We start from the raw sequence: 15,652 nt of genomic DNA, 5'->3' as shown, positions 1-15,652 counted from the left end.
TGGGCACAGATGATAACTCCGGGATTGGTTTGGGAGTTGGCAACAAGTATCGACGTGATCCCCCAACGGGAGTCTTTGGTATGAACTCATCTTCATCATCACCCATAGATGAACCACTTCCGTCACTATCGGCAACGTAGTCATCATCCGATCCTCACCCTTAACTTCCTTGTCCTGCACCGGACTCGCACAGTGCAACGGACGTGGTGCGAGAGGAGGGTCATTCGGTAAAGTCTGAGGTACCACTACCGCCCCCACCAATGTTACGAACCTCCGCTGAAAGCTCCATCACTTATTCAACCATAATTCTCCCGTGCACATCAAACATAAGGCGCACATGCTCGTCGCCATCGAGGCAAAACAGAAGAAATCGAAACACCTCATTCCCCATCGATGCTAGCATCCTATACCCAACTCGACCAACCTCTTTTGGCTTCGTACCACCAACGTGCGACAATATCATACTCTTTAGTTCTAACAACGAATCCACTCTTCTACTTCAAAAAGGCGTCAGACTATTGCACTCAAATATCACCCTGCTATCACTATGTCTCATCTAACAGTTGGGATAAACCATCGTAACAAAAAACCACTACTATTAGACATTTTTTCCAAAGCTCTAGGAAGGAAAATGGAAGAGAAGGAAGATTTGATAATTTTGTGAAGAATACCAATAGTTTGCTGGTCCTTTTATGGAAGCTAGATGTTTGTCTGTCCTATTATATCTCGTTTATTGTGTCAACGACCTAAACTCAGTCTTATCTGATTTAAACTGGCCATATCTCGTTTACACTGTAAACGAGATAAGGCATGTATGACATCATGTTTATAAACATGATAATGAGAGACATGTGCGTACCATATCTTGTAAATGAGATACAATCATACTTATCTCGTTTACACTGTAAACGAGATAAGATTAAATATGAAAAACCGTTAATACTATCAAAACTACATTTATCAGTAATTATAATATTTATTTTATTTATTTAAAAAAATCTAACGAGTATATAATGCTTAATTACTTCTCATAATTTAATATTTGCTTTTAATACAAATATGTATCTAAACTCTAAACTAAATAAATTTCTTTTAAAAAAAAGTCTTAAAAACATTTACTAAATGTAAGTATTTTTTCAACTTAAAATGTATATTTAATGAATAGTAGCTGGGGACTGATGGGAGTGATGGCTAATGGTGTACAACGATCAATTTTGGAAACTTTATGGCAGAAAAAACTCAAAGGGGAAAACAATATATAAATCGGTTTCTGCCCTTGTTACAGTAAATACAAAACATCTCTGGCAACGCAATCTTTCACGAAGAAATACTATTGATAAGAACCAAAGTCAAAGTGAATAGAATAAATCTGAGTTCTGAATGAATCCCTCAGCAGAGTCATGCAGAACCAGACTTTCAACTTGACATGATCATACTTGAAGTGACTATAAGATACACATAGAGACCGAATGAAACCAGATAAATTACAATTAGAAATAATGGTAAAACTCTGGTTTATTATAAACCATAAGCAAATGTAATTAGAAGTATAGCATGAGAGCATTATTCCACTCCAAACAGTTCAGAAGCAGCAATATCAAGCTTTCAAAATCTCTCCGGCTTTCACCAGATCTTCAAGTGCCTTGGAGATCTGTGCCTCAGACAAGCCTTCCAATTTGATGCCTTTCTCAACACCAAAGTCTAGCATTAACAAATTGAACAAAGTGAGAGCTCGCCATAAAGAGGTGCTTATTTCAAAATAATGCAAGAAATAATCAAGATGTTCGATAGACATAGATAGATGAACAATAGATACGCTGAAATATGGGGATTTATTTCTTATACACATTCTCTATGTCAGTGGATTCTTTAAGCACTCTTTAATGCCCTCAAAATCTAGAGAAGAAAAGGGTAGGAAACTGGGAATTTGTTATCTCTATTTCCATGTCACCAATTTCTCCCCAAAGGTATGGTGATGCCTTTGCATGGAATTGCAGGTCTCTTCATAAATTCTAATATCTGGTGCACATTTGGTAGAATGTGGGTAGTTAACCAAGTCATTTTACATAGCAATTATATCAATATCAAATTATTAATTAAGAAAAAAAATGAACATAAGCAGGGCCTTAGCAAGAGCAAAAATAGCTCCCTACATTAGGTTCTTGACTTGTATCAAATTTGTTATAAAAACCTATTTTGTTCACATTACATGATGAAGGTTGAAGGATGTCAACCGATATTTAAGAAAAGAATATAATATGATGTTTTCTTTCAATAAATAATCTAAAATTGAATAATAAGGGGTAGTTTTTGTCATTAGGAAGATGTAAACTATGTTTTGTAACAACAGTTTGTTTACCCACAAATTGAGCATCCCAGGGATTTCAAAAGTCGTAAAACCCAACCCCACAAAATTATTCTTTCAAATGTGGTATATATTTATGTCACAAATGACAGCATCAACCATCGAAATTGAGTTGCAAGGGAAACAGGTCGGTAGGAATGAGGTAACTCACCAAAATGGAAGAGTAAATCAAAGAGCTTGTTAAATATTAACCAAGCATGCCACATGATACGGAATATAGCAGTGCAAGGAGAAGTGACCACATGAGCATTTCCAACTAAAAAGAGGCACTTCATTAAAGTGAAGGTATGAGGATGGTGAGACTTCTTTCTTATTTCTGCAATTACCTATTCTGATACTATCTATGTACCAAGTTATTAAAATCTTCCATTTGTGTATCAGGTGAAGTTATAGATACCTAGCCATAGACTATTGGGATTCAATTTTAATTGTCAAGTGTGTAGGATGAAGAGTGAATTGTGGGCAAGGCTCTATGGGGATAGATTTAGAAAATAGAAACTAACTCTACCAACTAGACAGAGGAGGTTGAATATTTTAGAAGTGGTAAGGGGAGGGGTATTGAGGGGAATATCTCAGAAGTTAGAAATGAACCAGACTTAGGAGAGTATTAAGTTTCTTGAATACGCAACTATAGAAGAGATTTGTCCTCCAGAAGAAGCATGCACATTTTACTATTCTTGCAATTTCAGTCTAAATTCGAGCATATTTTCTGTGATCTAGTCCTATTATACCCATGAGTACAAGGTTAGTAAAAGATTATCATTAAAGGAACAATTCATTGACGGTGAATATCATTGCTAATTGTGATTGTAATTGGACTAGTTGGTGTGGATTGATCTTTGTGCAAGACCAGTACAACTAAAACTTTTAGCCTCACTATACATTAAGTGTATAAGTAAGAAAGTTGAGAATTCTTGACTCAGGATAAAAGCGAAAAGTATTGTATATTAATATTTAGTTATGTATATTGTGCCAATGAACAAACGGGGATAGAAGGGCTCATTGATGATGATATAGAACAGAAAAGCATATCAAAGGGTGATAAATTCAAATATAGAGTTTTGATGCACTGACAGTGAGTCGTTCACATATCTGTTCTTTTGGAAGACCATTCTTGCGGTCAATATAAAAAGTAGTTATTATTACTGATGTGGTTATGTGATTGGATGCATGTGTAAAATTACTCTACACTATCAAAATTAAATTCAAATAAAAATAAGAAGAAAAAGAATGAGACATTAGAATGATGATACCAAATCTCGCCCATAATTGGGGTTCAGCTCCACTGCATTCGCGGATCAGTATTGGCAATTTTGGGTTCAATGTCTTCAGTTCCTTATAATTCTTTTCCACAAATGTCCTGAAGATAACAAAAAAAAAAGAACACTCATTAGTCATTACTACTTAACTATCTACAAGATTTACATAATCAAATCAAGAGATAAGAAAATGTAAATAATATAACCTTGCAGATGAGCTTGCAGGTGATGACTGGCACATTAGAAATCGAAGCTCCCTTATGTTCTTTGAAAGATTTCCTCTCCACGCCATTGATTCCCTACCTCAATTTAATACTTTATTTTTAGATATTTCCTCATCAGCAGGCATCAACAAAAGAAGGTAAAAGTAAAACCCCATACATGTATGCATGTATTCAATGAAATCAAAGCAAAACTAACTGTGAGAAAAATATTAAACTTACTCGTGGTTTTTATAGAAAGCATTCCTTCTGTTTTACAAGCTTCAAATATAAACAGTTCAAATGCTCATATAAAAATAAAAATTATGTAGATGTTTTTCCTCTCCAAAATGAATAGTCCAATTGTTAAGTTAAAACTAACACAGGTAGAAGTAACTGCACAAATACAATCCACAATTTTCATGAATTTCTGAGTAGTTAGTTTCAGATGTATTACCTGAATATGATGCCAAAGTCGAACAAGGTATTTGCGTAAGAAGCCGCTAGGTGATGGACACGGAAACCATGCGCTGATTCGGGACTGGCTTCGGTTTTGGCCTTTTGGGGTTAAGAAGTGAGAACCAAAGTGAGGGTAGTGTTGTCATTTTGCAATTTCAAAAACCAACCAAAACCACGGCAAACAGACAAAAAATGACAAAAGCGGTAGATATTGTGATTCACATCATTATTTTGATAAAAAAAAATTTAATGAAATAATTTTTTTTTATTTTTTAGCATGTTTGATAAATTTTTAGTAGTGAAAAATAAAAGTACTAAAAAAATAAAAAATCTCTTTTTTGAAAAGCTGTAATTTATATTTTTTAAAAGATTTTTTTTTTAAAAAATATTTTTTTATGTAATAAATAAACAAAAAAATATTTTTATATTGTTATACCCAAACATAATTTATAGATAAAAAGATCTTTTTGCATGAAATATTTAAACATAAAATTATTTTTATTTTTTTATAAAATCTTTTAAAAAAGATAATTAAAAAAAGTCTTTTTTTAAAAACTCACACAAACAAATCCATTGTTTGCATATGTATTTTTCTTTGTTATTTTTGATTTTGTTAGAGCTGGATCTAAAAAAGTTGAAGGTAAACTCGATAAGGTTGTGTTTGTTTTGGAGAGTGCTAGGCATGGTTCTGAAAACCGAACTGGACCGGCCGGTTCAACCGGATTAACCAGAAACCAGTCACCTAACTGGTCCGGGTAAGGTCAAAAACCGTCTGGCAAAAAACCAGTGAAAAACCAGTCGAACCGGCAGTTAACCGGTGAACCGGGAGAACCGTTTAGTTTTTTAATGGTTTTTGGTTTGAAAGTTAAAAAACTAAACGGTGTCGTCTTGGCTCTTTAAAAAAAAAAAAACGCCTAAGATTAAAGCCCTAAATCCTAATCAGTACCCACAAAGCCCCTAGCCCCTTTTGTTCAGTCCCTCACCTCACCACACCTCAACCCTAATTTCCTTCCAATCTTCCTCCAACCCCAACGAAGAGCAGCCGCCACCATCACCGCTATCCACCCTCATCGTGGGTCGTTGGTGCTTCTGCCCTCCTCGCCCTACTCCTCATCGTTTCTGCTTGTCACCTCTTCTCTGCTTCCCGTCAATCTTCCCGTTGCTGCCTCTTTGCTCCGCACCGTGTCTCGTCGTCGTTGCAGACGTTGCTTCTCCTTGCCGTCGTCGCCTCTCAAAGATTCGTTTGGAGCTGCTGGCGTTGTAATCTCTGTCGTCGTTGTCCTCGAGCCCTCTCTCTCCTTCTCTTTCTGTCTGAGCAGAATTTCTTTCCTCCTAGCCATCACTTCCCTTCCTCCCTCGTTGTCGGTAAGCGTGCTACTTCAATTTATGATGTTGCTGATTTTCTGAAATAATGGTTTATTTTGAATGATTCTGTTGAAATTTTTTTTGCAGAGTTAATTTTGTTGATGGAATTCTGAGTTGGGGTTGATGGTTGATTTTAACAGTGGTTGTTAATTTTGTTAATTTTGTGTTCTGAGTTGGGGGTTGTTGGTGATATAATTCTGAATTTAATTTGGGTGCTGATTGCTGAGTATAAATTCTTTGTTTATTTATTCTGTTTTTGGATTTTCTAACTTTGGATGCTGAGTTCTCTGTGTTTGGATTCGAGTTTTTATTGTTGAATATTTGATTAGAAGTTTTTGTTAAAATTTTTGTGATTCTGAATTTTTTGTTGCTGGTGGCTTGACTTTCCATGTAAGTTTGTTATTCTGATTTCTGTTTTGTGATTCTTGAACATGATCTTTTGGGTTCTGGCCTCCAAAAGCAAGAAGTGTATGTTGTTGCCAAAAATGTGATTAGAGGTAAAAGGGAATTTCTCTGAGATGATGAACTTGGATAGAAGAATTATGTAGCACCAGTTTATTGTTGTGCAAAAAGTCACAGAGAGAGTGAGAGAGAATTTGAGAATGAAGAAAGAAATTGATTTAATTATGATCTGTAGGTTTCTTTTACACTGAAATGGACAAATATTTATAATAAGTTGCTTTAGTTTCTATAATATTTACATGTATATTAAATTTTAATAATTTTATTATATATTTACTTAAAACGGTTTAACCACGGTTCAACCCCGGTTGAACTATTGAACCATTAAACCGGTCACTTGACCGGTTCAATGACCGGTTCGATTCTCGCAACCTTGGTGCTAGGTAAACAATAACTATCTTGAACAACATAAACAATCACCAATCAAATAAAAATACACTATACCCTAATTTAATGCTACTAATTAAAGTTAAGATTAATTTACTCTTTTAACCCTATTAATTCACATTATTCACACATTATTCAAAAATATTGTTCGTTACCTATACTTTTCTGTTTGTTTTTAGGGACAGGACATTGAAATAGAAATTCGGATATATAAATTTGTGTTTAAGGCTCAAAAGTGAATATTCTTTATTATTTTTAATTTTAAAAAATACAATGCATCAATAACAAATTCTGATTATCATATTTCAATAAATAACATATTACACCATTTAAATCGAGACAGTATTTGTTTGTAGAAAAGTCAAAATACTCAATAAAAATACAAATATAATCAATTTCGTTTTAGAAAAATCACATAAAAATGCTGTTTATTTTATTTTATACTAATATTTTATTCTATGCTTTTATTTATTAAATTTGCAAAGTTATAATACCAAATATAAATGTCATGGAAATGACAAGTCTACCCTCCTGTTAGCTTTGGTTCTTCACCCAAAAGTGAACCGAACACTTGAACAGTATCCATCACTTCGTGGCTTCTTACGCAACAACGCCATTCAAACTTTGTGATTACATTCAGGTAAACTAATTACACATTAACTGTTCAAAATTTTGGTTTGATTTTCTTATTGTATACATACATGTCTAATCTAAAACCCTCCTTCTTGATACTGATATCAAGTCACAAGGTAGACATTTTCGGAACCTAGAGGATTTGATACAGGGTTTTGCAATATGATAAGAATTAATGTCATTTTCATACTGATTTTCAAAGATTTCTTAGCTATAATTTCTTTATCTGTAATTTTTTTTGTCTATAATTTTTTCTCATTATAGTTTGTGGAGATGCTGCTTCATTTTATTTTTTCTTCCCTGGATCAGTACATTCCAATTTTTCGCTGTAATTGTTCTTCAAAAATTAGTATTGTGTAGAAGTATCCAATTTTACCTTGGATCTGTTGTTGTAAGTCTTCCCAAGTATTTATGTATTTTTTATGAAATTTTTATCATGGTTCTTATTTATGATTTTATTGAATTTCAAGGATATTCTGCAATCAGGGTGTAGGTATAGGGTTGTACTTTTGTAATATGATTGGAATATGCAGTTTCTATTTTCTTCTTTCAAGTTTTTTAAATTCTAGTAAATAAGTGGCCAAATTTTGGGCAGTAGAACTTCTGCTAGATCATATTGCTCAGTATTGCTTGTTTATTGGAAGAAAACTCAATAGTAGTTGAGCTGAAAATGATAATAATCATGAAATCTTAACCCGAGTTTAGTTAGTTGTTGTCTGGGTGAATGCTTGGGGGTTCAGACAATTTAAAATTCTCTTGCTTTTGGAACTTTTGTTTTTGAGATCAGTCTTCATAATATTGGCATGTAGACTTTTATATCTATGTGCAATGAAAGAACATTGCAAGTATGTTTCCAACTTCCAAGTAGTAGAATTTTGTGTATACTTTTGGGGCCTTTTAATTGATTGTCAATTATTTGTAGCTTAGCATTGCAACTTTGGGCAGTTCTGCCTGTATTAGTTTATCTTACATTGTGTTTGTTGGGTTTTAGTTTTACCTCCCTTCTTTATTGCCTCGTGATGAGGAAAAATCTGAAATAAATTATTAAATTGAGCTAGGGAAGCAATGGCATGGAGAGGACATCTTTCAAAGAACATAAGGGAGCTTAGGTTTTTGATGTGCCAGTCGTCGCCTGCAAGCTCACCTGCAAGGTTATATTTATATTCACTTTTTTTTTGGGGGGAAATATCACCGCTTTATTATTTACATATCTTAGTGTGATTTGATTACTTACATCTTATAGATAGGTGAGTATCAATTAATGTTGTTTTTTTCATTATCTTAGGACATTTGTGGAAAAGAACTATAAGGAACTCAAGACTTTGAACCCGAAATTGCCAATACTGATCCGTGAATGCAGTGGAGCGGAACCCCAACTATGGGCAAGATATGGTATCACCATCTAAGTCCCGTTCTTATCTGTTTAATCTGAATTTGTCACCATATTATTAATAAAAATTAATTTTGACTTTTAGAATAATATGTAACGTAGCAAGCATATCTAGGATGAAATGAATGAAAACAAATGAAACAGTAGAATCCACACTGAACAGCCTATTACAATTAGCAATGATCTTCATTGTTGCTGATTTCTTCCTTCCATATCATGGGAGACACAATTTTTAAGAATTTGATAGATCAGATGGATTGGATAGCAGCAGAACATTCCGGTGAATGAACTGCCTCCATTTAGTTGGCACTCATGTGGTCATTTCTCCTTGCGTCCCAATTTACGTATCTTATGATGCGTGGCCTACTTGATTAACTAGCTGTTGGTTTACTCAGCACTCTAGCTGAGTAAGCTCATTCCTGCAAACTGGTTCCCAAGTTGCAAAGTGCCCTCCTTCCTATCATTTGGACATAATGTATAACTACATTTGAGAGAGAATAATTTTATGGGGTGAGTTTTACATCTTTTAAAAACTGAGATGCTCTAATTTTTGGCAAACTGTTGATATAAAACAAAATAAATTTGCATCTTCCTAGTTGCAAAATCTATCCCTGTTATGAAATTATACATTTTTGCTCAAAGAAAAATACCATATAAACAATTGCTGAAAGAAAATACAATATTGTTTTCTTTTCTTAAATATTGATCAACAACTATAAATCCTTATCCACTATGTGGGTGTCAACTGCATGGATCAGACAGTGCAGTTACACCCTGTCATGAATCATATACGGAATCAGCTTATTTTTGCTCAGATTTTTTCCGATCACCTTATTCATAGTCTCTTTAGGTCTTTCTCTGTCCCTAACTAAGGTAGCTATCTCTCATCTTGTCTATCCTTTTGATGGGATGCTTTTCTAGTCTTTATATTTATACACTTGGAAAAGCCTTAAGTGAACAAGGTTTATATTTGGTAGGAGTCAAGAATCTTATGCAGGTTATGATTTCTTTTCTCTTTCTTTAGTATTTGCCTTGTTGATCTTCAACCTCTAGCGCTCTGTGATGTTGGAACACATTCTAGTGGCTCGTAGATACTTGTTCCAAAATAAAATTGATAATCTTAAAAAATTAGTAACATTGAAAGGCCTCCAAATATTGATTCCCTTTGCATCCTTTCAGCAATTTGATTAACAAATTTTTGCTGGGGTAAAAAATTTAAGATTACTCATTTGCAGTTTACTTTCACTGCCTTAGCCACTCATGTTCCATGTTTTCCCTACTAATGTTCCCACTTTCCCATTAACTACTCCATCTTTCTTTAGTTGCTTACTGCCTTTTATTCTCACCTCTCATTATTTCTTCTTCTTTCTTGCTATTGCATACTAAATTCTTGAAAATGTTTAATCGTACTAAAAGAAGACCATACACAAGGTGGTTAAAGGAGATTGATGTGTAAAAAGTCTCACTATAACTGTGATATAAGGCACAATGACATCATTTGATCCATCTAATTGACCCCACCTAGTGGATAAGACTTTGTTGTTGTTGTTGTTGTTGTTGTTGTTGTTGTTGTTGTTGTACTAAAAGGGGATCTTGACAATAACATCCTAGTTGATATAATTACCATACATTGTCTCCTCGCATTCCACCAAATTGTGCACCACAAATAAGAACTAATGAAGAGTCTGACAATTCAATACAAAGACATCTTAATACCTTGTGTGAATAATAATAATAATAATAATAATAATAATAATAATAATAATAATAACTCAGAAACGGGATAAAGATAACAAATTCCTACCATTATTTACAGATTTTGGAGGACCTTGAAGAGTGCTTAAGGATTTCACTGACATAAAATGTGTATAAGAAATAAATCCACATATTTCACGTTAATTACACTGCATATTTACTGTCATGATATCTATCATTAGTGAGCCTTTGATACTTTCTTCTAATATGATTTTTTTAATTTTTTTTATTTTGAAATAATTATCTGCGTAGTTGAGTCCTCGTTTCTTTTGTAATTTGTTGCTTTATATTAGATTTTGGTGTTGAGAAAGGAATCAAACTGGAAGGCTTGTCGGAGGCACAGATCTCCAAGGCACTTGAAGATTTGGTGAAAGCTGGAGAATCCTTGAAAGCCTGATATTGCACCTTCTCAGCCATCTGAAATTGAATAATGCTCTCATGCTGCACTTCAAATTGATGATTGCATTTGTTTTTTAATAAGCTAGATGTATTCCCCCTTTAAAAGTGTAATGTTATCTGACTCAGTCTTTCTCTCTGTATCTTATAGTCATTTCAAGTATGATCCTGTTCTTGTCAGGGAAAAAAAGAAAAAAAAAAAAAGGTATCATCCTGTTAGGTTGATAGTCCTGGGTTCTGCATGTTGAGCACACCTGTGATGAGAGATTTATTAAGAACTCAGATTTAAATTTCATGTATTCATTTTGGACTGCATTGCCAAAGAATTTTGGTATTGATCAAATCAAATAATCTGGTGTAACAAGGCATGGACCAATTTATATTTTTGGGAAAAACATTCTAAATATTCGTAACTTTTTGTGCAAAATTTTAGTATTGCCTTAAGTCATTTTCTTAATGGTTCGTGTAAACTGCTTTATATTTTGTTTTCTTGGATTTTTCATTTTTCTCTGTTGGGACTTTTTGACTTGGTTATTTTTATTAACTAATTCCCCTAAACTCCTTCCAAAAAAATAAAAAGGTGGGGAGGGGGATAAAGGAAAAAAAATCAACTAATGTTTTTTTTTAAAAATATGAGAAAAATTATTCTTAAATATTTTTTATTAAATAGAAAATATTGTATTTTTTATTAATTAAAAAAATAATTCTCTGTTTATTATATTTTTTATATAAATGGTTTAGAATTTAAAATTTGAACTTTATAATTTATAAAAATATATTTAGTTAGATTTAAAAGTTTATATACTATTTGATAAGTGTTTTATTTGTACAGCCACATATTAAAATTTTTTAATATTAAAAAGACCTATCTTTCTTCAACTAATTGGGCAAACAATGGCAAAAAGAAAAACACAAGTTCGTCATTACATAACCAGCACCATTTTTCAACAATTCTATTTTGGATTTTATAATCACTCTTTTTTTTTTTTTTTCTATTTTAGGTGAAGTGTGGTTTCATAAACTAAAAAATTTTCTTTCAACTGATCGTATTCATATATTATTTTGTCAAAGTTGTTATTCTCGTCTATGACATTGCTTTTCATTTTTCATTTTTTTGTAAGCCTTCTAAGAATTTTTTTTTCTCTATTACTAGTCTAAAATATGTTATTTTCATAGCATTTAAGTTATTAAAAATGATTAAGAATTTCTCAAACATTTCATTAGCGTTTTCTCCTTTTTTCGTAAAAAAACATTTCATACTCTTTTCTTAATATATTAATCCTTATTTTCTTCAATTGTATTGTGCCTTTAGGTGTAATTTGAAATTTATTCCAAATTTTTTTTTCACATTTTGAAACTTTTTGAAATTTCTCAAAATTAATAGCACAGAATAGTATGTTGATTGTCTTTGCATTGAGCTCCACTTTTTTTCTTGTTCTTATCAGCCCACTTATTCTCTTTTTTATGAACCATATCTCCTTCGTTGTTTGTCTTCTTTGAAATGTCTGAAACATTCATGATTATCTTCTAATTGTCATAATTCACGAACTATACAAATATCTTTATTCTTTTCTTTTAATAGGTGCGGTTTTTGCTATTAAAGATGGAGGTTTTTTATTGGATTGCTCTTCGATAAATGTGTAAGTTACCACATTTGATTTCATGTTGGCCATTTTGATCTTTCATCCAAGTTGTTACACTGGATACTTGAGACTTTGTCTCTTAATACAAATTGAAATTTTTTAATAACCTAAAGAAGGGAGTTAAATTTATGACATCTTTTAAAAGAAATACTAAAACAGATTCGAGGATTTGTTACTACAGTATTTATTAAAATAATTTTGTAAAAGACAATTATTTTTATCTCATAACGACGATATAAAAGTTAGAGCATAGAAGAAGAGCTTGCATCACTATATATCCTAGTTCAACCACTTAATATAATGTGGTCTATATCCAGTCTCCACCATAACAATGATAGAATTTTTTTTATAATTTCAGAGAAATTACAATTACCAACTCCCTAAGATTCTTGTAATCCTAACAATTACACAGAAGGAAAAAGATAAATTCACAGACAATAGAAGAAAACTACCAGAAAAAAAAGAGGTCGGATGCTACCTAACTCAGCATGATGGAAGGAAGGATCTCCTAGAAATCTCTTCGTATCCAGATGAGGACAAGGCGGACAACGACCTAACTGCTTGTAGATTTTGTGATGCACCAAGATTTTAGGTCGAAAGAGAATGGATTGGTAAACGGCGGGAAAAGAGAATTCCAAACAAATGGATACAGTACTTATCCCTAATCCCTAGGCTAAAATGATTGTATGCATCAATGAATTTCATCCCTCACATGACTTGGCATAGTAAAAACAAGAGAGATGATAGTTTTATGACCCACCTGTCACACGGAGATGCTTGGAAGTACTTTGATCGGGTACACCCTATATTTGCGAGTGAGGGTAGAAATGTTAGATTAGCTTTGTGTTCTGACAGGTTTGCACCAAACGCTAACTTCGATAACACGTTCTCTTGTTGGCCTGTTGTGGTGACTCCTTATAACCTACCTCTTGAAATGTGCATGAAGGACTCGTATATATTTTTAACTTGACAACTTTAAAATCAGGACTTCTATAATAACTTTCCAAACACAAATAACTTATTTAAAAGTTATTAATAAAAGTCCTTATATTTTAAGCTCTTTTTTCAAAAGAACTTATTTAAGAAGTTTAGCCAAACTGGCCCTAAGAATAAAATTTATTCTTACAGCAACAAATTCAACTTACTGATAATTTTTTACAACAAATTCAACTATGATAATTTTCATGAACAAAAAATTTAGCTAGGTGATTATTTCAGTAAGACAGTAACAAATTCAAGGTACAGCGATGATAATTAGCAACAAATTCAACTCATTGATGATTTTTTATCAACAAAAAAATGATCTTAGTGATATTTTTAGCAACAAATTTAGCTTACAGCAACAAATTCAGCAAATCCTACTTCATTCATGATTTATAGCAATATTTAGATCAGCAACAAGGCAAACTAATTGATTAGCAATTCAACATCATCTCAAAATAGAGGGACAAGGGAAATTTGCAAAAGACAGAACAGGGGAAGCGATGATGCAGGGACTCACTAATGGTCTACGGTGACTCAGCGACGGCGAGGACTCGAAACCAGAATACAACGAGGGACGAAGCACGCGACGACTCCACGACGGTCCATGGTGACTCGGCGATGGCGAGGACCCGAAACCAGAAGACGACGAGCAACGCCTCTGTCGCCGGCGACGAGGAGTCCAGGAAAGGCCACGAGACATTAAAATGTCGACGACAAAATGAGACAAACGACGAGACATTGACGAGTGTGAAGGAGACGAGACTCGAGTGAGACCGAGAGAGTCTCTAGTAACAGTGAGAGAGAAGAGAGAGTTTGAGTCCGTCAGTATGAGAATTGAGAAGTGTACTAAATGGGTTTTTGTTTTATTTTTTAAATTATTTAAAATTATAAAATTTAAGTTAGTTGAATTTTATACATGGAATTTTTAATTTTAAGTGTGTGTGTGAATTTGACACAAAAAAAGTAAATATAAATGTTGTACTTAGGAGATATATTATCAAATGTTATATATTTATATTATATGCCCCTGTTTGAAAAATTAGGAGTAAAATAAAAATCAAAGATTATAAACAAAATTAAAATCAAATATAAATGTTGGGAGTGAAAAATGTATTTATCGTTTGTTAAAATATATTGTAAATAAAAATATATTAAAAATGATTTTAACACATATTTTTTTAGAATTCACTTTAATATTGTACCATTTTATTTAAAAGAATATGAGATTGTAACAAACATCACATACTCTTCGCATAATATACTCATAAAAATATTTTATATAATTTACTAACGAGTATAGGATTTTTTTTAAATAAATAAAATAAATATTATAATTACTGATATATGTAATTTTGAGAGTATCAACGATTTTTTATATTTAACCTTATCTCGTTTACAATAAGGTATGCACACGTCTCTACGTATCACGTTTATGAATGCGATGTGATACAATCCTTATTTCGTTTACCGTGTAAACGAGATACGGCCATACTTATTTCGTTTACATATTTCGTTTATATTATAAATGAGATAAGGAAAGCTGGCACCTATAAATGTAACTCGTTAACAGATCACCTGACCCCACTCCTGATCAATATTTCTCACATTTCTCTCCATCCTTAGGCTAGTTTATTGATATTTTTGAGTTCCCGATACGTTATGGCACGCAACCCTGACATAAATTGGCTGAACGCATACTGACTCATTACGGGAGTCATCGACTTTGAGGTTGGTGCTATCTTTTATGGTTCAAATTAATAATTGATTGTCTTTTAATTAGTGAATAGACATGATAGATTGAATGATATTTAGGTAACACAGAGTATGTTAGTTGGCAAATATGGATTAAGATATTTATAAGTAATTAAGTTAATTCATAATGAACTTTTTATTCATAGGGAAGACTTGTTGACAACTTATTTTGCAGAAGTCAAGTTTATTCGTAGTGAAAATTTGATAAGTATGTTAGTTGGCAAATAGGAATTATAAGTACTATTTTTTCTGATGTTTATCTGATGGTTATCTGAGTTGCATATTATATTTTTTATAATAGATCTAAACATGCTAGAGAAATTAGTTTGAAGTATTGTATTTGTAACTTTTTTACTTTTAAACAAAGGCATCGCCTTTTATTGCCTAGGCGAGTTAGTCTGTCATACACTTGCACTCCCGGATGCCATCGTTCCTTACCTGAGGGAAGTCGGGTTTGGTGATACGGTGCAGCTCTGCGACTTTGTCTTTGACAACTCCCTGATCACTGCATTTTTAGAGCGGTGGTGTCCGGAGACCCACACTTTCCACCTACCATGGGGTGAGTGCACCATCACCCTGCAGGATGTTACGTACCACCTTGG

The 15,652-nt window shown here is 32.9% G+C and overlaps 2 protein-coding genes across 3 annotated transcripts; one reads left to right on the top strand and one right to left on the bottom strand.

Annotated features, from left to right (window-relative positions):
* Positions 1 to 1,333: 1,333 nt before the first annotated feature.
* Positions 1,334 to 3,938, bottom strand: LOC112771486 (NADH dehydrogenase [ubiquinone] 1 alpha subcomplex subunit 2-like). The gene is made up of 3 exons (XM_025816249.3): positions 3,831 to 3,938; positions 3,619 to 3,725; positions 1,334 to 1,701 (listed from the first exon to the last, which is right to left on the bottom strand). Exons 1-3 carry the CDS (start codon positions 3,914 to 3,916, stop codon positions 1,598 to 1,600), a joined length of 297 nt encoding a protein of 98 aa, XP_025672034.1. The 5' UTR covers positions 3,917 to 3,938; the 3' UTR covers positions 1,334 to 1,597.
* Positions 3,939 to 5,233: 1,295 nt separating this feature from the next.
* On the top strand, positions 5,234 to 11,066 carry LOC112773071 (NADH dehydrogenase [ubiquinone] 1 alpha subcomplex subunit 2-like). Of its 2 annotated transcripts, XM_025818108.3 has the most exons (5): positions 5,234 to 5,648; positions 7,036 to 7,137; positions 8,189 to 8,281; positions 8,416 to 8,522; positions 10,569 to 11,066. In XM_025818108.3, the coding sequence occupies exons 3-5, from the start codon at positions 8,196 to 8,198 to the stop codon at positions 10,670 to 10,672; spliced, it is 297 nt and encodes a 98-aa protein (XP_025673893.1). In that variant the 5' UTR covers positions 5,234 to 5,648; positions 7,036 to 7,137; positions 8,189 to 8,195; the 3' UTR covers positions 10,673 to 11,066. The 2 variants fall into 2 exon arrangements, with proteins under 2 accessions (XP_025673893.1, XP_072081850.1); XM_072225749.1 differs by lacking the exon at positions 7,036 to 7,137 and having other exon boundaries at positions 5,629 to 5,648.
* The last annotated feature ends 4,586 nt before the right edge of the window (positions 11,067 to 15,652 follow it).

This window comes from Arachis hypogaea, chromosome 18 (assembly GCF_003086295.3).
Source record: "Arachis hypogaea cultivar Tifrunner chromosome 18, arahy.Tifrunner.gnm2.J5K5, whole genome shotgun sequence".
Classification (NCBI taxonomy): Eukaryota; Viridiplantae; Streptophyta; class Magnoliopsida; order Fabales; family Fabaceae; genus Arachis; species Arachis hypogaea.
The sequence above is the reverse complement of the archived record's forward strand: the minus strand, read 5'-3'. Positions and strand labels throughout refer to the sequence as shown.

Excerpts from the sequence above, each read along its gene's own strand:
- LOC112771486 (XM_025816249.3), bottom strand. The coding sequence starts at position 3,916 with ATGGCGTGGAGAGGAAATCTTTCAAAGAACATAAGGGAGCTTCGATTT. Across the intron at positions 3,726-3,830 it reads CCTGCAAGCTCATCTGCAAG|GACATTTGTGGAAAAGAATT; the intron begins GTTATATTATTT and ends TGTTATCTTCAG. Across the intron at positions 1,702-3,618 it reads CCAATTATGGGCGAGATTTG|ACTTTGGTGTTGAGAAAGGC; the intron begins GTATCATCATTC and ends TGTTAATGCTAG.
- LOC112773071 (XM_025818108.3), top strand. The coding sequence starts at position 8,196 with ATGGCATGGAGAGGACATCTTTCAAAGAACATAAGGGAGCTTAGGTTT. Across the intron at positions 8,282-8,415 it reads CCTGCAAGCTCACCTGCAAG|GACATTTGTGGAAAAGAACT; the intron begins GTTATATTTATA and ends TCATTATCTTAG. Across the intron at positions 8,523-10,568 it reads CCAACTATGGGCAAGATATG|ATTTTGGTGTTGAGAAAGGA; the intron begins GTATCACCATCT and ends GCTTTATATTAG.